This window comes from Brachyistius frenatus, unplaced genomic scaffold (assembly GCF_029030835.1).
Source record: "Brachyistius frenatus isolate BFR_SWC_R1_liver_20210118 unplaced genomic scaffold, ASM2903083v1 Contig_37, whole genome shotgun sequence".
NCBI lineage: Eukaryota > Metazoa > Chordata > Actinopteri > Embiotocidae > Brachyistius > Brachyistius frenatus.
The window spans coordinates 491928-512403 of NW_027210636.1; the positions used below are offsets into that span (position 1 = coordinate 491928).

At 44.5% G+C, this 20476-nt stretch overlaps 1 protein-coding gene and 1 long non-coding RNA gene across 2 annotated transcripts in view; both read left to right on the plus strand.

Annotated features, from left to right (window-relative positions):
* Nucleotides 1-19417, plus strand: part of LOC138622601 (multiple epidermal growth factor-like domains protein 9) — a 30556-nt gene extending 11139 nt beyond the window's left edge. Inside the window, exons 3-6 of the mRNA XM_069701488.1 lie at nt 4690-4829; nt 7189-7323; nt 16307-16576; nt 17651-19417. Coding sequence (XP_069557589.1) covers nt 4690-4829; nt 7189-7323; nt 16307-16576; nt 17651-18213 — 1108 coding nt within the window. The 3' untranslated portion in view covers nt 18214-19417. The remainder of the gene's footprint in view (nt 1-4689; nt 4830-7188; nt 7324-16306; nt 16577-17650) is intronic.
* LOC138622602 (uncharacterized) lies at nt 175-1054 on the plus strand. Its single transcript, XR_011311019.1, has 2 exons — nt 175-736; nt 774-1054. It is a non-coding gene; the product is annotated as an uncharacterized lncRNA (long non-coding RNA).
* Nucleotides 19418-20476: the final 1059 nt, after the last annotated feature.

Sequence of the window (20476 nt, forward strand, 5' to 3'; positions counted from 1 at the left end):
GGAGTTCACCTTCCACCTCCACAGCAGTGAAAACATTTTAAAGGTCCCACATTGGTGCAGATTATTTTTTCTTTTTTTTGTAAATCAGGTCGCGCTGCTATAAATACTTTTCTTTGAAATGCTCCGTCGACGGAGAAAAATGTCACACCGCGTGTTCGAAAAAAGTGCGTTTGTTTGGACTTCTGTCGGTTTGTGATGTCACAACTGATCGTATGTTCAAATACCACAGGTTTTGAGTTTTGTATTGCCGTATAACCGCAGGTTGTCGCAAAGCTGCGATTGGCCCGGAGGGGCGTCATTCAGAAAAATAATCAGCCAATCAGAAGCCACAGATACAAAAACAGCCTTTTTCTCAGTAGAGCTGCAGAGAGCAGATTTAAAACTACACCGAGGTGGTTTTTTTGTGTGGTTTTTTTGGTGCTAAAAAAAACAAAAGAACATCTTAAGGAGATGAAGGCTGCAAATAAAACATTACAATGCGGGACCTTTAGTAAGTGAGAGTCTGAATTCTCGCGGTGTGACATGACTACAAAGCTGCTGACAGATTATGCTGCAGTGCCACGGGTCAGGCCAACTGCCAGCATGCTGCTCCCCTCATTTGTTTTAGTTTCCTTCTCCACCCAAATCATTTACATTCACACGGGAGGAGCTGCTCACAATGTGAACAAAGGTTAATGAAAACAATCAAGAGTGACTCACACGGCAAGGAAACCGCTTCTGCCAGTATATATATATAGTATATATATATATATATATATATATACTATATATAGTATATATTTAGAGAGAGAGAGAGAGAGAGAGAGAGAGGAAGCACAAACACCTGAGCTAAGCCCCGCCCACCATCTCTACCTCAGCTGACTTTATAGAAAAATCCCTCAAATGTTTTCACTACTCTGGTTTTATCGGACTAACGTTGGAGTTAAGGCGGCTCAACGTTGCGTCTCTTTCCTCTAAATTAATGAAACACGCTGGTACGATTAGCGAGAGGTTAAAGGTTGCGTTCAGGACAAGAATAAAACAAATTAAATGAAATATTAAAAAAAACAAAAAACGGATCGATGCACGTTAGAACGACGGCATCCAGGAAACTGAATCTTCATCAGCTGATGAAGAGCAGCGACAGAAAGGAATCATGAACTATGTCTGGAACTGTTTACTTTACCGATTAATCTCTTGAATTCATCTGATTAATATCATAATTTCTGTCACCGTGGTGCTTTTGATTGATCACGTATTTTCTTTATTTAACACGTTATTTGACGCATTTTTTGTTTCCTCTATTTCATCCGCAGTTTCTCCCATAATCTCGATATCGGTATATTAAAACATGCCCGGCAGTAAGTGCTGCTAAATGTCTGAGGGAGAATCTGCTGTAAATATTATTATATTAAACTCTTTGCTGCCGGCAGAGACGATGCAGCCGGTTTTCCAAATGTCTGTCGTCTGGTGCTTTTGTTTCCTCGCCAGGTTTTGCACAAGCGTGCTTGTGCTGGTGTAGAGGCTCCGCCCACCTGGCACGGCCCCGGGATGTTCCCGTCGCATAAAGGAAGTAAATCAGTGGCAATAAAAAACATCACAGACGTGCTCTGGCTCACTTTGTTCCCGACACGCTACACGTTCTCCAGTCCAGGACTCGGCGAGTTTAATTCACGGTCCGATGGAGCGCCCTTTTAAAAAGGGCTGACACGGCAGCTTTATGATTTTTAATCGTGCAGAATAGTAAATCAGAACGCAAGCCGCCCGTCACGCCGAGATTTTATGTCAGTCGCCACGAGCGAAGGACGGCGAGGGCACGAGCCACTCCCCGAGGTCGACTTTGTCGTCGCACCGACGCTCCTCCTGTTGATGAGGCCGGATAAAATATGGAAATTAATGCCATTTAGTTCGATCGGCGCTTTGGGCTGTTTACTCTCGCTGCTAATGAAAAGTCAGGGGAAAAAAAATCCCCCTTTTTGCTTCGACATCGACCGTCTTGGCAGGAAGCTTTGATGATTTTGAGAACTTCTATTTTGAAAATCACAGGGAAAAACGTCATTAGCAGAAAGTGGCAATTGTAAAAATGGCAGTTTTATTTGTGTTGCACATTTAAATACGACAAAAGTTGATCCAAAACGCTGCACAACATCAAACAGAATCAAAACAACGGGATGGACGTGAAACATTTAAGACACAGAAAGGAATACTTGGAATTTTAAAACAGACTTGGGAAGTCAGCGGGATTCTTCGGGCCAAGATATTTTTTCGTGGCATGTTTGAATTTTAGTTGCCGTTTCTACAAATGGAATATTTTTTATCATGTTTATTTTTTTCGTATTTCGTCCAAATATGGTCACTTCCTGTTTCCAAACCGCTCCAAACTAACAAAGTTGGCGACGGACAGAATCTGAGCTGGAGGCTTCGTAAACGTTCACAAACCAAACGGGCGACGTCGTCGGTCAAAACACGCGAGGATTTACATGAACAGCAGATAATACTCATTTCAATTTTCTTAAATGAAAAATTTAATCTGGAAATGTGAGTGAAAATAGAGGATTCGAACACTGGAATGAAAGTTGATGACGAAACGTTTAGTCGGTCAGTCGGTGTTTTACATTTTGATTTAATTTCGAATGCTGTCTTGCTGATCTTTAACGCTTCATATTTATTGCTCACAAAAAAACAAAACAAAAAGGTACATATAAAAAATATATTCACTTCATGAGGAATAATGTGCCGGTTGGACGTTATCTCTCTGACTGCTTTGTATCGGGGTCATGATGATGCAGCATGTGGATATTTTGGTTGGACGTGTGTGTGTGTGTGTGTGTGTGTGTGTGTGTGTGTGTGTGTGTGTGTGTGTGTGTGTGTGTGTGTGTGTGTGTGTGTGTGTGTGTGCCCCCCGCCGAGCGTCGCCTGGGGTCTCCTCATTTGCATTAAGTGCAGTTGTTTTAACAAAGCCCTGTTTGCGTGACAGACCCACTGAAAGTGCTCCCCGTTACTCTCCATTTACTTCCATTGTTTTGAAGTCATTGTCCCCCAGATTACGTCTCTGAGCTCTATTGTCTTGAGGGTTTTTTTCTGTTTTTTTTTTTTAGGGCTGATCGGGTTTGACTCGCGCCTCTTCCCGAGGAAAAAGAATTACCTCGAGAGTGTGGGCGGAGGGATCGGAGAGGGAAACAAATAAAATCTCTCTCTCTCCTCCTCTTTCGTGTTATACGAGCAGATCGCCGACTATTTTTAAAACCGACGGGGTAACGGTGAAACGGCGAAGATCCGACGAGGAGGAAGGACACTTTAACAAATGAAATAACTCGTGAGTGAGTGCGTTACTGCCGAAGAGCTCTAATGTAATTGGATTTAACGTTGCTGGAGCGTTTCCCCGAAGGCATTGACGCCCGCTGAGATTCGCTCAGCTGAGAGCGATCAGGCTCCATTATGTAGAGCACATGAAGCCAATCAGAGGCGTCCGTCATCAATGCTCCGCTTCCTCGTCTTCAGTTCTGTTTATAGCTCGACCTGCACTGGATATTTTAGGCCGATACTGATTTCAGTGTTTTTGGAGTTGCAGCTGATGATCAGACTTTAAACAAACACGTACAAATAAAAGGGCAGCGGAACATAATTAATTAGATCAATTTGTCGGTCGAATCTCTGGAATTGAAATGACCTTTTTTTTTTTTTTTTGCACTGCATTTTCAGCTCACATCTACATTGGTGCTCAGAAATCTGCAATAAGATCGTATCACCAGAAAATGTATATCTATTTGTGTTTAAGTTTTCTCTTTTAAAAGTGTTCGTAGCCTCCGGGTCTAAAGAAATGAGGCCCGATGAAGAAGTGCCTAAAACTGCAATACCACCGAGTGCCACTAGAGGTCGGCTAAAAAAATAAATAAAAAAAACCCTCTATAGACTCCCATTCAACTTCTCTCACGAAATACAAAGTCCAATTTTATCCAAAGTTATCTCGGTGTTGTTAGCTAAAGTCGTCCCTTCTTATTAGTTCATCTGAAAATAATCCCTCATTCATTAGATATTAGATCTCTAAAAGTGGTATTTTTGAGGGGGGGCGTGTCTGTTTGATTGACAGGCCTGTAGGCTCCTCCCCCAGCTCGTCCAAATACGGTCACGTCTGGCTTCAAAACAGGCAACAATTGGCACCGCTGGTCGGTTGGTCGCCGGTCGAAGATACTTTATTTCGTAGTTTTGCCTCTCAAAAACAATGCATGCTGGGAACCCTGCGAAGACCTGAATGAGCTGCACACAAATCTGACAATTCCTGTCGTTCCCAACGCTTCGCTCTCTTCGCCGCTGAGACTTCGTGTGTTGTATCGAGGTGGGCGGATAAAAAAACAACGAATCTGAATCTGAATCTGAGGAACCGGTATGAACGCTATCTGACTCCAGGTGATTCCCACCTGCTGCAGACTCACACGAAGCAGATGGGATGGACGGGAGAGCCTGCAGTCTGCCCAGTCTGCACAGGCTGGACGTCAGCTGCCACGACTGCAGTCCAAGAAGCACACACACACACACACACACACACACACACACACACACACACACACACACACACACACACACACACACACACACACACACACACACACACACACACACACACACACACACACACACAACGTTGTTCTCCGACTGTATTTTCTGCGCCGTTGTGTTGATTTCTTTGCGTCCTCTGCTTTGCCTCTGCAGCTCAGGGATATGCGTGTGCAAGACGGGAGTTTACGGGCCCAAGTGTGACGAATGCCACCCGGGGTTCTTCCACTTCAGCAGCACCGGCTGTCGGCCCTGCCAGTGCAACAACCGCACCAACTACTGCCACCCGCAGTCCGGTGAGTCCCAACGAAAAACCCTCACCGCACGGCGGCTTCAGATAAACACACCCAAAACCGAGGCCGTGTTGTTCTCAGCATTCAGGGTTTCCTCGTTGGTGCACGTTGAGTGGCAGAAATCAAGAGAAGCTAACTCCAAAAATCAGCAGTGAAGTAACTAGTCGATTTGCACTCGATAAGTTCAGAAACTGCTCCTGGTGCGCGTGAACGGTGCGCAGCGCCGTGACGTCAAAGAAGGTCGATTCATCCCCCAAAAATGTAGTCATTTTAATAAGCTTAAAATAAGCTTATTATAAAAAGTAGTTAAAAAATGAGCTCCAGCCGGAATGCGTCATCAACAACAATCCAGTTATATAAACGATAAAATCAAATAACTCTCTGAAAGGGTAACGAACAGTTCTACTTGTAACACTTTTAGTAATATTTTGTTTCTATGCTAAAATTCCTTTGTGACTTTGTTTGTGAATAAATGTGCACCGTCGTAAAACCAGACTCACAAACGGATCCTCAAACCGGCTTTTACGTTTCATCCTCTGAGACCTCGACAACAACGATCCACCGGAGCCGGGAACAAAAGCAGCAGCTGTATCTGCTTCGTTCAGCCGGCGCACTCCCTTTATTCTTTTTTTTCTTTTTTTGGTGGGGGGGCAAGCTAAAGCTTCACGCTCCGGTCTGCACCAATAAAAAAAAAACAAAAAATAAAACGCTCATTAAGTTTAATTTTAAATCTTTGGTTTTGGTGACCCGGGTCACACCTCGGTGCTAACAGGCCTGGCACACACACACACACACACACACACACACACACACACACACACACACACACACACACACACACACACACACACACACACACACACACACACACACTTCCTCTAAAGTAAACATTTACAGGAAGAGAGCTGCTGCAAACGAAACAGAAAATATTAAAAATAATAATAATAATTTTAAATGCCACAAATCCAGTTTTCCAGTCGGATCCAAGCGTGATTTTTTCATTTTATTTTTTAAAGGTGTTTAAAGGTTTATATCCTCCTGTGAGTCCTCGGTCACATGTGACGGGAGGATTTGCTGCTCACCTCCCTGCAGAGAGACGACCAGCTAGTGACAGTGTGTCTGATTGTTGGGGGGGGGGGGGGGGGAGTTTAGAAGCAGCCATATGTCTTTGCATTATAATGCAGGGGGGGGGGCAGATGGGGTGCAGCGCAGCGCCGTGGATTAGCTGGGGGAGGGGGGGTACACAAGAATGTCCTGTGCAAATGCAAGAAAATGATACAGTGTCCCAAACACTGTGTGCCTCCGATAAACATGACGAGGACACGCCGTTTTTTATTTTCCCAGCAGGACCGAGGAGGACGGCCTCCACGCTGACTCAGCGTTTTTTGTTTTTTGTTGTTTTTTTTCAAACTGAAACTGTATTTAATGTCAGAGATGAGTGAAGAATACACAATAAGTACAAACTTTTAGTTTCACTTTCACTGTCCAAAAAGAAACATGATTTACTGCGTAAAAGCCGTCCTCGGCGTCACGAGGCGACCTTTCCTCGCCCTCTGTAATTTAAACCTGTGAGGTGCAGCGTTTTTTTTTTTGTTTGTTTTTTTTTAACCTCGGCGACTGTCGAAACCACCGTTACGTAAATAAAGCCCAGAGGCCCGCAGACGCGCCGAGTCACGTCCTCGTGACGTCTGCCAGGGATCACGGAGGCATGACAACACACACACACACACACACACACACACACACACACACACACACACACACACACACACACACACACACACACACACACACCAGGTAACATCTGGACAAGAAACAGGAAATATAAAGCCTGATATTAAAGGCATCTCAAAGCTTTACATTATCTGACAGTGTTTGATGTCATTGCATATTTTGAGATACATCATGTTTGGTATGAAAGCACCTGTCAGTCGACACTCAGGATTTTCTATCTCGGCGACAGGTGCTGCCTGATGTGTTATATTTGACTTTATACTGCCGTTCTTATAGAAGTTGAAATATCGTTTTTTCACCTTATATTTTCGATTCTTTTTTGATATGGCGATTAAAAGATCTTAAAACATGTTAAATTGAATCATCACGAAGCCCCTATTACAAAAAAATAAGCCTCTAATTCATGATACCACAATAACACAGAAGCCCGATGACCAACTGGATTCAGATAAATATGTGGCTGTTTCCGTGTAATCTTGTTGTTGTTGTTGTTGTTGTTTTTTTTAAGTTGGAGCAGCTCTGACTTTGTGTGCGCTGACCTGAGCTGAGACTTACGTAACCAGCTAATCTGCCTCTCTGACGTAACCCTGCACAGCTGATCATGTGACCTTTTTGTTCTGTCCTCCAGGAGTGTGTCTGAACTGTGAAGGCAACACGCAGGGATCCAACTGCGAGGAGTGTAAGCCCGGTTTCTACCGCGGCGCCGAAGCCTGCTCCCCGTGCCCCTGCCCCAACTCCACCTCCACCGGCACCTGCCGCACGGGTCAGTCCCGCCGCTCGGCCTCGCACGCTAACCGTTAATCCTGCAGGTTCTGACGGCGGCGGTGTCGTCAGAAAATGGTCTCAGCTTATTAAACTGGAGATAACTCGACGAGACATCGCACAGTCAACTGTCAAAAGAAGTTGAGGAGACGAGATGAAAAGGGAAGAGGGCGACACGTCGTTGTCACATAGTTCAGACATCCAGAAAAAGAGAAATAAATATGAAACAAAGCAGCACCTTTTGTGTCTGTCACAGCATTTGACTTTAAAACCTCTCTTTATATTTGCTTTTATCCATATGGCACATTTAAATACAACAAAATAGCCGACCAAAACTTCTGCACAACATCAGACACAATCAAAACAGTCAGATAGACTTGAAACATTTAAAGACAAATTAAGATATAAAACAAAATTAAGGGAATAAAAAAAAAAAAAAACCTGATAAGCCAAAATAGCACAGAATGATATACTGAGCATGAGAGGTAAGTAACACTCAGTGTGTTTGACCTAATCATGTACTTTTAGTGAGTCTGATCTCGAGTCTTTTTCACCTACAAAACAGCATTTTCTACTTATTCGACGTCTTCGCAAGTCAAATTAACTCATTATCTTTAGTTCTCTAGTTCGCTTCTCGTCTTTTTTTTGTCTCGAATTCAGCATTTTAAAGCCTCGCATTAAAAGAAGCTTCGTCCATTATGAAGCTACTGAGGTGTTTTATCCCGGACGGGCCCCCGATTTTTGTAACGAGGCAAACCACGACAAAAAAAATAGGAGAACCACCATGTTGCATCCTTTGAGCATAAAATGGTAAATACAGAGAATCTTCAAGTCACACAACTAACTGCAAGACTAAGAAACTGAAGAAACTACACAACATTACAGTGCTGATATTTAACCCGTATTTGACTGCTACACCTTGTTTTAATGTCATTTTCTGATTTCTGATGGGAATCTCAGCTCATACAAGAGGCACAACGTTGTTCTCTGCTCCAGACAATCATTGTAGCTGATTTCCAATCTCTGTGCTGCCTGATTTATTATGTTTTCAACATAAAGTGAGGTGAGCGAGGTCTTGTCGTCCTGGCGTTAAAAAACGAGCCTCCGTATTCCTGATTGAATCCTCTTCATAACAACTTCAGTTCCATTAGCGAACTGGGCGAAAACTCTTCATCCACCAACGTGAATACTTTGTATATTAAACACCGCTTTTAGTGACACTGCAGAGGAAATTCAGCTCTTCAAATTTCTCTGACAACACAAAAAAAAAAAAAAAAAAATACTAAATCACACGGATGGGTCCGATTTCTCTTCGTTTACAGAGAGGTGAGTTTACTCGACATAAAACTGGCTGAATGCGACTGCGTAGGTTTTTGTTTCTTTCCTGCTGTATCATTTTACCACGAAAAGGTCGTCAACAAATTCACATTCGACCGCCATCTGTTTCTGCTTTAAATAATACCGCTTTTATTCCTCGCTTCAGCTGTTTGTTAACTATTTGCCGTGATTAAATAATCTCTCAAAACACGCCGACCTTCCCTTTGACCTCCTCATCTTTCACCTCTGGGCCGCTGCTGCCGCCGCACCTCCACCTCCACCTCCTTAACCCAGTTCTATAGAAACACGCTTTACTGAATAACCCAGTTTTTGCTTCATCTCACTAATTAAAAGAAACGTGGTGAACATTTTCTGATTAGTCTTTCGGTAAATGGGTTACACCGGAGAGGAAAAATCACAGATAGTTTGATCCGAATTCAGTCACTCTTCGTGTTTTATTTCTTTCTTTATTATCTAAGAAACAATTAGGGATCGAGATCTCAATGAATCTAAAGTGCTCAGAGCTTTTTTCTGATTCTGTTATTTATTAACAGTAAGATTTGATTAAATACAGAAAAAGACCATTTGATGATGAAATGCTTTGCCCTCATTCGTCCTTTTATCACCTCGGCAGTCTCAACCTCATGATTAGTAGATAAACCTGCTCTACTATCGCTATCTTGGCTGCGTAGAAGAAAAGGGGGCGGGGCCACCGATGTTAAAGAATTTTTCAAATTAAGGCGTTTGAGGAAGCTGCACAGAAGTGTTTCTTTTTTACTAACTGAATCAGTGTGTTTTACTGAGTGTTAAACAGAGGAAACACAAAAACACATTGATTTCTGGGTAAAAAAAAAATCATTAAAGCTGCAGATATTTTGGTGGGTGATGTATTATTTCTGGTCTACTTTTGAAAAAAATCTGTTATAACTGCCCAGAGATAAAAAATAAAATAAAAAATTGTCCTCAAAGTGTGTCCAAACTACTTTAAAACAAAGACTCACAGCTAACAGGCTTAAAAAAAAAAAGAAAAAAAAGTTTAAATCCTTTAACAATGTCCTCATCTGTGGATCCGTTAACTGACTCATCGTTTAATTATCTGTTCGCCAGGTTAATTTGTGGCGACGGATAAAACGAGGTTAACTCCCGGAGCTTACAGACAGCGTGGTGGGTAGCCGTGGTTACGTGATCTCACCTCATCCACACGCCTTGAACCCTTCCTGCCAGCTGTCCGTCAACTCTACTGTTTTATCCACGTTGTCTCACCTTGCCCTCCCCGCCCCCGTCCCCTCCCCCTGCCCAGACCAATCGCAAGACGGCTCCGCCACGTCCCGGCGCCCCTCCATTGGGCCGAGGCACCGCATGGCAACAGCACATCTATAGATGCACTTAGGCTGTCACTTTATGTTCGGTGCCTGCTGGGGGGGGGGGGACACCAAGGTTGCACAACGGGGGAGGGGAGCGGAGGGGTGTTGGGACATGAACCAGGTCGAGCTGAGCTGGGACAGCATGAGCACAGCTGGGCCGTTTCAACGCCAGTCATGCATCAACAGACCGGGGGGGGGGGGGGTCACGTTATCTGTTGAGACAGCATCGCAACGGGAAGACAGGAAATGATCAGAAGTACGTCGTCAGAGATTGTGTGTGTGTGTCTGTGTCTGTGTGTGTGTGTGTGTGTGTGTGTGTGTGCGTGTGTGTGTGTGTGTGTGTGTGTGTGTGTGTGCGTCTGTGTGTGTGTGTGTGTGTGTGTGTGTGTGTGTGTGTGTGTGTGTGTGTGTGTAGGAGGAGTTGGTTTCACATACTCTCGACGCCGGAGCAGGAAAAAACAGAAAGCAGCCCTCCAGGTAGAGGTTGCCGCGGCAACAGTGACAAGTGAGACGATGCCACAATGCAGCATCACGGCTCTCCAACATTGCGTGTGTGTGTGTGTGTGTGTGTGTGTGTGTGTGTGTGTGTGTGTGTGTGTGTGTGTGTGTGTGTGTGTGTGTGTGTGTGTGTGTGTGTACGTACGGGAGAGGGAGAGTCATTTACTGCAACAGGCCTCTTCAGCACATTCAGGAGGCGTCTACACACACACACACACACACACACACACACACACACACACACACACACACACACACACACACACACACACACACACACACAGAGGTGAAATGGAGCATTGCACCAGCTCTGAATGTGGGTCACACATATTAAATCATCCATGTATGATTGTGTCTTCACTCCGGTGGCCGATCTCTCTCTCTTCCTCTCTCTGTGTGCATCCTGAGGTTCATCAAATATTTCCATTCATTTCTCCTCCAGTTCTATAGTTCGCATCTTTTAAATGTGTGTGTGTGTGTGTGTGTGTGTGTGTGTGTGTGTGTGTGTGTGTGTGTGTGTGTGTCGGAGCAGGCCGCACTTGGCCGACCTCGCGGCCGATCGGAGGGGACGCCGGGTAACCGAGTGGGGTCAGGTCCTCCTCGTGTTTCCTCTTCTGTTATCCACCCCCCCGCCCCCCGCTTCTCCCCCCTTCCGCCCCCCAGCAGGCCGACTGGCTGCCTTTGAACCTCCAGAAGAGGTTAAATCAAGCTTATCAGGAGCAGCCGGCCTCGGCGCTGGGACACGAACGCGGGTCATGTGACCGCGGGAGACAGAGCGAGGCGCCGACATGTAGGCCATCGGGAGGCAGCTCTCTGCGTCTAAATCATTCAACGCTGTCGGGGCTCCGCCGAGGACCCGACGTCTGAACACGGGGCGTCCCGACCTCATCATGAACATCCTCAAAAAGTCTGCTTGATGATTGGAAAAGCATTTTTCTATGAGAGACTTGAACGCCACGCTGCCGTCTTCAGGGTGCGAGATGGCTGCTGCTCAAATAATAATAATAATAATAATAATAATAATAAAATAAAAGAGGGGGTCTGGCCTGGGTACACATTGACATCCTCCAGAGGGAGCTGAAGGACATGGAGACATCTGGTTTCCTCTGGATGCATGTCTTTATTTTGGAAACTTACCATTTAGGTCCTAAAAAACATCATTTATAAAAATCCATATTAAGGATGCAAAATATTAAATTGTTTCTTGCACTTACAGTTAAATGAAAAATCTTTATAGCCATCAAAATGTGCATCTACCAACTTGTACAGATTAACCCTTAAATGACCGGATGTTATTTACATGCTTCACGTCTGCAGCCACCTGAATTTTAATGTTGACTTTAAAAACAGGATTTCTTGTCAACTTTACACACAAAACTAAATATTATCAGCGTTAAACCCTCCCGTGGCACTTTTTTTTTATTTTACCCTTTTTTCCTCCCAATTATTTGATATCAAAAGTCGTCTATCCGTGTGCTCTGCATGGCGTCATTCAGCTGATTCTGCCTCTAAATTATCAGATTGATGAGCCTTGTGATTACTAACATATAAAAGAGGATGGCCATACCAGTAACATATATTTTACTTAAATATATATATATATGACTGAGCTGCTTCTCTTCCAGCCTCCCTCTAAATAGGCTAAAGTGGGCGGAGCCAACCGCTCATCACAGATCAGAAACACCTGAGGAGAAAAAAACCTCTAATCCTCATCATCAGTTGGTTTTCTCACAGCTGTCGCAGCTTGAACTAATAAATGAATGTTTGTTTTGCTTAAAAAAAAAATTGCATTATTTAAAATAGTTCATTTTCTGTCAGTCAACTAATCAAAAAGTCTTCATCCTTTGTGTGCGCGTTCATTTCCGGTGACCGGATTGGTGAATTAAAATGAAGCCAAAAAACATCCTGCTAGTTTTTATACACCAAAATAAAACAAAAAAGAGCCCGTCGCACCGAATGCGAAACTTCAATATCGTAGTAAATCAACATTTTTCAGTCTACTTTTACACTGTAAAAAACAAAACAGTCACCTCACTGTTCATTTTCAGCAACATAAGCAGCGTGTTTCTCAGTTTTGGACTCTACGGAGTTATTTGAAGGAGACATCGGACGCTCGCCGGCCGTAAATAAGTCATCGTTTGGTCTCGGCGACGCGGTGCCGTTGAAGGTAGATGCTGTGATACCGCTGTTCCCGTTTGACATGCCAGGAGATGTTGTGGTGTCGTGTTACCGGGGAGGTGGAGGGCGGAGGAGGAAGGGGTGTGGGGGAGGTTGCCGGAAAGAAAAGTTGACACTTCGCAAAAATGACGTACTGTACCCTTGATGCTGTGGAACAATGATGTCGAGCCGCGATCGATTCGGGAAGAAATCAAACTCCAGCCGACCTTTAAAGATCTTATTACTGGTAGATATTTAAACATAAAAATACACAGGATAGAGTTCAGATTGATGACAAAGCAAAACCAAAAGTACCGGTCGAAATGTAAAATCTGAAGCAGCTGCCCAGATACGGCCTTTTTAAGTTTTTGATGGCTTGTGTGTCGATATGATAAATAAAACTTCTGAGCGAAGCAATTCCGAATGTGCGTCTCTATTCGTATCTCGGTGTGCAACCTCGTTGACGTGGTATCGTGCGGGGTCGGGGGAAACCCCGGTGTGTTCCGGTATGAGCTGACGTTGACTGCAGCGGGATTACGTGAAACTCCGCAAAGGAAAAAAAAAAATTCCCGTTAGCCCAAACTAACAACTAGCTTCAAAATGTCTCTCGAGAGGTCAAAAGAGACATAAAGTTGATCGTGAAAGTTGCCAATTGAACGAACTTTTTGGCTTTAGAAAACGTGTTTGTCGTGCTAAATCGAGGCTTGTTTTTTTTTTGAGGGCTCAGCGGAACCGAGGAGGAAAGCTCGGGGACTGTTAGCATCACTTAAACAGTCAGTGTTTTTATTCGTATCACGAACGTGCTGGTTTATTGTTATTGTTTCCAGTCGTTGCATCCTGATGGGCGTCGGCCTCGGGTAAATGACCTCTGCCGACTTTGCAGAATCCGACTTAATTACAATTTTTTTTGTTGGCGTTGCTATCTTTACAGAAAGGTCAGAGGTCGTAGAAGCTCTTTTTTTTTTTTTTCGACGGATGTTAAGCTAATATGTTGTAATTTTAGTCACGTAGAGTTTGTCTTCGTAATTTAGATAATCGCCTACGTCTGAGGAACAATGTCGATATTCCCATCTTTTATGTGCCTTTGCGTTTCCTTCATTGTTATCCTCCACGTCTGTTACCTAGCAACTGTGTAATTTTACGACTTAACCGATGGAGAGCCAAGCGTACGACTTCCCGAACGAAGCGTCGTTTCCTCTCGTGGTGTTTTAACGGCGCTGCTCCCAAAACATCCATTCTGGTGATCGGGAAATAATTTGAATTCAGATCATATTTATTCTCATCAGACTGTCCAGTGAGCGCTCCTCAGATATAAACAGCAGTCTGAGTTCCACGGGACCGAACAGGGAAGACGTTGGAGAACATGGAGCTCGCTCCCACTTTCATATCTTGTCGTCTGGAGCCCCCTAGTGGCGCAACACGAGATCTTCCATTTAGGGATCCTCTAAATCATATACGTCAAGCTCAAGGCCCGCGGGCCACATCCGGCCAGGCGTGCAATTATATCCGGCCCGCAGATCATTTTATATAGATCTATTATTATGGCCCGGCGATACGAAGCGCTGATAATACACGAACTACAGATCCCATAATGCAGTGCTTCAGTTGCCTTTACGGACACTCGGATACCCGGGAACTTTCCCACGTCAATCAAGTCAGCTTCTGATGCTCTCCAACTGGCTGCAACCCTGTTGAAAAGTTATTGCGATGCTCCTCACAATGGAGGAGAGAAAAGTTGATTCTGAAAACAGAGCTTTTCAAAACCGACGGGAGGCTGAGTACATGTTTACTGACACTGCCGGTAAACCTGTGAGTCTCATTTGTGGAGCTCATGTGGCTGTAATGAAGGAATTTAATCTACGACGGCACTACGAGACAAAACATCAGGAGCTGCAAAACCTGAATGCAGAGGAGAAGATACAGAGAGGAGAAGAGTTCAAGAAGACTCTGAGAGTTCAGCAGACGCTTTTCACCAGAGCAAAATCCCAAAGCGAAGCTGCTGTGAAAGCAAGTTTTATTGTGGCAGAGGAGATCTGCCAAATCAGCCCGTCCATTTACCGAGGGAGAGTTTGTGAAGGGATGCATGATGAAGGTGTGCGATGTCTTGTGTCCAGAACAAAAGCAGATGTTTGCAAATGTAAGCCTGAGTAGAAATACGGTTGCTGATCGGATTTGTGAGACGGCCACTGATTTAAAAACACAGTTGAGCGAGAGAAGCAAAGACTTTCCTGCATTTTCTCTTGCTGTTGATGAAAGTACCGAAAGGGACGTGACCGCATCATCACTGACATGTACGATGCGGTGAAGGCATTTAAAGTGAAGCTGCATTTAAAGTGAAGCTGCTGTAATGAAGCTGCTCTTATGGGAGACATAAATGCACCAGTCCAACTTGCCTCACTTCCCCTGTTGCCAAGTAATGTTGAACCAAGTCGGCGCAACGGTGTTCCCAAATACGCACTTTGCTGACAAACGGAGCCACTACGCACTAAATCCGCACGAAAAAAGAAGTTGGAGCTGCTTCGCAACCCGTTTGCCGTCGACGTGGAAACTGCTCCTGTACAGATTCAGATGGAGCTGATTGAGCTGCAGTGTAATGAGACACTAAAGACAAAGTAGGACACCGCAGGACACGCACAGTTTATTCGCTCCATCCCTGAAACAAAGCCCCAGCTCCGTCTGCATGCTGCTCAAACCTTGTGCATGTTTGGTCGCACATATCTGTGTGAGAAGCTGTTCTCAGTGATGAAGACGAACAAAACAGCACACAGGAGTCGTCTCACCGACGAACACCTGCAGTCCATCCTGAGGATCTCCACAACACAGGAACTCACACCAAACCGAAACCATCTTATTGCCTAAAAAAAGATGCCAAACATCCTGCTCTGACAAAATGGCATAAGAGCAAAGAAACATGTTTTGATTTATTTTACTTAAAAGCGCTATTTTTATTTATTTTTTTCAGGGTTTTTTTGCAGCATGTTCATATTTCTAACTTGTCTAATTTTGACAGGATATATTTTTATGGAGAGCAAAATACTTTATTTTATTTAAAGTTTAAGTTTATTTATTCTGAAATAATATTCCTGTCTGTTTTATTCATATTTATGTTCAAACATGTCGTTTCAGTGTGTTCAACAAATGTTTATCCTGTTCGGCCCGCGACCTGAAGTTTGCTTTGAGTTTTGGCCCCCTGTGCCATTGAGTTTGACACCGCTGCTCTAAATGAAGATGAACTCACGTTTGGCTGGTTCTCCTTGAAACATGTAAACAAAAATTGAAGCCAATTATTTCCCCCACTTAATCTGTGGTAAAAAAAAAAAAAAAAAAGATTAAGGTTGATGTTAAAAGTGGGTTTTAAAAAGTATTTTTATACATTTTTAAATGAGTAATTTACGACGTGTCAGAAATCGAGCTGTTTCTATTTAACACTGATGCTCTCGGAGGCTGTATTTATTTATTTGATTTGTTTTTGTGTTTATAGTTTGTGTGTGTATTTAGTCATTGCTCTTATTTGTTTTCTAAAGTAATAATATTCATCTAACTTATTTCATGTGTACGTATTTGTACATTTTGTCGTATCGTGTGCACCTTTCTTGTGTTTTTTTCTTGTTTTATAATAAGATCTTTGCCTCCTCTCTTCCCGCTCAGATGCCGGCGGCGCCCCGGTGTGCGACCAGTGCCTTCCCCGGTACGGCGGCCCGCGCTGCGACGAGTGCGGCGCCGGCTTCTACAAAGCGTCGGGGGCCTGCGTGCCGTGCGACTGCAGCGGGAACGCCGACCCCCGGGGCCCCGCCCAGCTCTGCCACCCCGACACCGGCCGCTGCCTCCGCTGCGCCGACGGCACCGCCGGGCCGCGGTGCCAGCTCTGCGCTCCGGGCTTCGCCGGGGACGCCCGGGCGCACAACTGCACCCGTCCGAGTAAGAGCCAACCAGCAGGTTTCTTTTGTGAGGAAATAAATGCGTCCGAATGAACTGTGGCTTTTTCTCGGAGTCGTGAACATCCAGACGAATTTGCCTGTTTGCAGACTAAAATTCATCAATTATTGAGTGAGCAGCTTGTTGGGAGTTTCTCCCAACGAGTCGTTGGACAAAAACAAAACAAAAACACTGACTCGTCGTAGCAGGAAAACAAGCAGTGAAAAACAGGAGAATCCTGCAGCTGCCAAAACACACGTTGTGTGTGTCGTAGAAAAGCTCACATTTATCTCGCAAAGACCCGACACACACACACACACACACGGTCGGATTCAATCCTTCTTGACGATTATGCCGTGTCAAACCCACCAATAGAAACTCCCGTCTCATCCATCGGCGCAGGCCACGCCCACTACGTCCAAAATCCACTCGCAAACCGAAGACGTCTGATTCACGATCAGAACTTTTTGTGAGGCCTGAAAACCTGAAGTCTGCGACCAAAACCAACAAGACTTTGTTCTGTATTAATCCAAATAATTTATTCTCAATTCAGATATTTTTACGTATAAACTTGATTTTTGATTGGCTCTCAAAAACGTTTATGTCTTTTATATTTTCATAAAAAAATTAATTAAAAAAAGACAATATTCCTGTAAGGATGACAAATGTGTGTTACAATTATTTATTTACTTTCCTGTATTTATTGTCTTTTATTCTCCCACTTAGCATTAATTTCTGGCACACTAACTTGTTACGGAAACATTACAGTCAAATATGCAGCCTGTAACCATAATAATGAAAATATTGTTATATAATTATGATAAAAACAACCCGCCATCTTCACTTACCAGCTTTTTAATTATGGAGAAAACTAAGAGGTAGTTACGCCTTTTTACCACAAGGTGTCACTAGTGTCCCTCGTGAAGACAACCTAGGTTACAAGACAGCTCTGTGTTAAATTTACTTCCTGAATTCAGGCCTGCATCCTTTGGCCAGTCAGGATTGAGAATTTCACAAATTGAAGAAATACAATTTTGCCATTTGTTCATACATTTTTCAACACTTTTCTGTCCTCAGCGTCGCGACTCGTTCCCATGTCAGCAGCTCCGACCGCCGCCAGCACGCCCTCCTCCTCCACGTCTCCCACCAGCACCGCGGCGAGGGGCGTCCTGGCCTCCACATCCCGTCCCGGCAACACGAGCACCGCCCCCACCACCACCACCACCACCGCCTCCACCACCACCACCGGCGCCGCCACCACCACCACCACCGGTGCCACCACCACCCCCGCCCAGGCCCTGCTCACCAGCCTCAGCAGCCCCACCGACAACACCACGGCGGCGCTGACCGAAGTCTCCTGGACGCAGTTCAACATCATCATCCTGGCCGTCATCATCCTGGTGGTGCTGCTGCTGCTGGGCTTCGTCGGAGGCGTGTACACGTACCGGGAGTACCAGAACCGCAAGCTCAACGCGCCCTTCTGGACCATCGAGCTGAAGGAGGACAACATCAGCTTCAGCAGCTACCACGACAGCATCCCCAACGCCGACGTGTCGGGCCTGCTGGAGGACGAGGCCAACGAGGTGGCGCCCAACGGCCAGCTGGCGCTCACCACGCAGGGGAACTGCTACAAGGCCTAGCCCCCGCCACACCCTCCCCCCTCCCCTCTACGTCCATCCGTCTGAGCAATCCATCCAACCCCCACTTCCCACCCCCAAAAAACAACAACAACAACAACAACCAGACACCTGGACTCACAGATGACACAAAAAGCTGCTGGAAAGCACCGAATCCAAAGCTCCTTCACGAACGACCGCTCGTTCACGACGCGGACGGACAGACTTCGAGCGGACGGCGATCAAAGAGACGCAGAGTTTCCACTCGTTTTACCTTTTTTTATTTATTTAATTATTATTTTTGGGGGGGGGGGCAGGGGTATGATTTTTTGCGGGCAATCCGTAAAAGAAAAAAAGTGGGTGTGTTTGTTGTTTTTTCGGATGGTGTTGGGGGATGACATCTATTTGTTTATAACTCCCTGTGTCTGTTCAAGCTTGCCAGCTCACCTGAAAGTATTTTTAAGAGGAGATTTTCTTTTACAAGGAAATACCACCTGATAGACTCTCACTATTGGGCATTACCCCGGGGCGGTGACACACACTCCTGTGTGGTATCTTCTGATCTTTACTCTTTGCTGCTCCTCATTCATGCTGATGGGTGTTGGTTCATGTGACTCAGATGATAAAAACTGTCGTCATGTGGTGGAGTGAAACAAGCCTTCGTGTTGGCTGTAAAAAAAAAATCTTCGGCTCTCCCCGTTATCACCTGCAAAATCAGGTTTCGTCACCTCGGATGAAATCACTTCACACCTGGTCCTCGACGCGGATGCCGTGTTTTTCTGTGTTTTACGCGGGGGGCTACCGTCGGTTTGGGGTGCGCTTCTTTTTAACCACGCCGAATGAGTAAAAGCTTAATTATGGAACTAACTCCTCAGGTACTGGCTCTTTCCCTAATGTGATCACTGTAAATATTATTACTGTACAGATGAATGTGAATAGTAGCACTATTATTGTACAGGTAGAATACTGTGTGTGCACTGTCACCGAACAAGCTCCGCCCCCTCCCCTTCTCCCACACCTTTCACTCTCCAGGGTGTGATGTCGCAGTCAGCCCACAGCTTTTTGTATTTTTCATTTCTTATTTGTCAGTGGACTTTTTTCGCCGTATACGCAGGACTAAAAAAAAAAAAAAAAAAAATGCACCCAGAACTCAACGAAGAATACAAACGATGTAAATAATCTCCCAAAGTCAGAGACCGACTCTCCAATAAAAATGGGTTTAACTGTTGACTCCGTGTTTTGTGTCCAACTTCAACCGCTGACGCATTTGAAAAGATCTCCTGCAGAGACGTTCGAAGACATACAAACATACAAAGGACTTTAAAATTATTAGAAGTATGTTAACTTCTTTTTCCCTCATTCAAAATCAACAAACATTCAAATACTATTCGTACGAGTTCAAACGGATCACGGGGAAACTTTGGTGCTACAGATCGGCCCGATAAATTGACATACAAATAAATGCGATTAACAATTTAATTGTTTTTTGTTTATTTTATTTTAAGCGCCACCTTTTGGCTGCAAATCTAACAAATTTCCTCATTTGCAACGAAATCCACGATGTTTGTGTCAATACATCATCGCAACGCGGTCGGATAAACGTCAGACGTGAAGACGGTTGGTGGCGCTATTTCGACACTCGTCTGCCGTTAAAAGTACAGAAGAAGAAGAAGAAGAAGAAGAAGGGAAAGAGACTTCAAACGGTGGAAACGATAACAGAAATATGACATTTCTTTTAGTTTTTCTGAGAATTTAGATTTTTCTCCACCATCTTTGCTGGTTCAGAGCGGTTTGGAGCAGGAAGTGACCATATTTGGACGAGCTGGGGGAGGAGCCAGCGGTGGATCTGACCGATCTGATTGGAAACCTGACGATACTACGTCCCGTCCACCGATAGCTGTAACCTGACTGCACCTGTCAATCAAACAGACACGCCCCCAAAAACAGGTCTTCTTGAATCTTCTTTTCTAATGAATGAGGGATTATTTTCAGATGGACCTCCAGAAAACTAATAATAGCTACAAACACTTTTATTACAGTCTATGATTTCCTTCCACTGTTTTTTATTTTACGATATAAATGACTCTTTTCATCAAATTCAGGCGATTGCGTAATAATTGCTACAGGCTTGGCTACAGAAAACGAATGTGAAACCGAACTCTGCACACGTTATGTACCGTGAGAGAGAATAAAGGGAAGTCGGGTCCCAATTAAACACGTCAGTGGGGAGGAAGTGGAAATCAACATCTCATCTCTATTATTCCTGCAGATCTTTAATGTCTCCCGT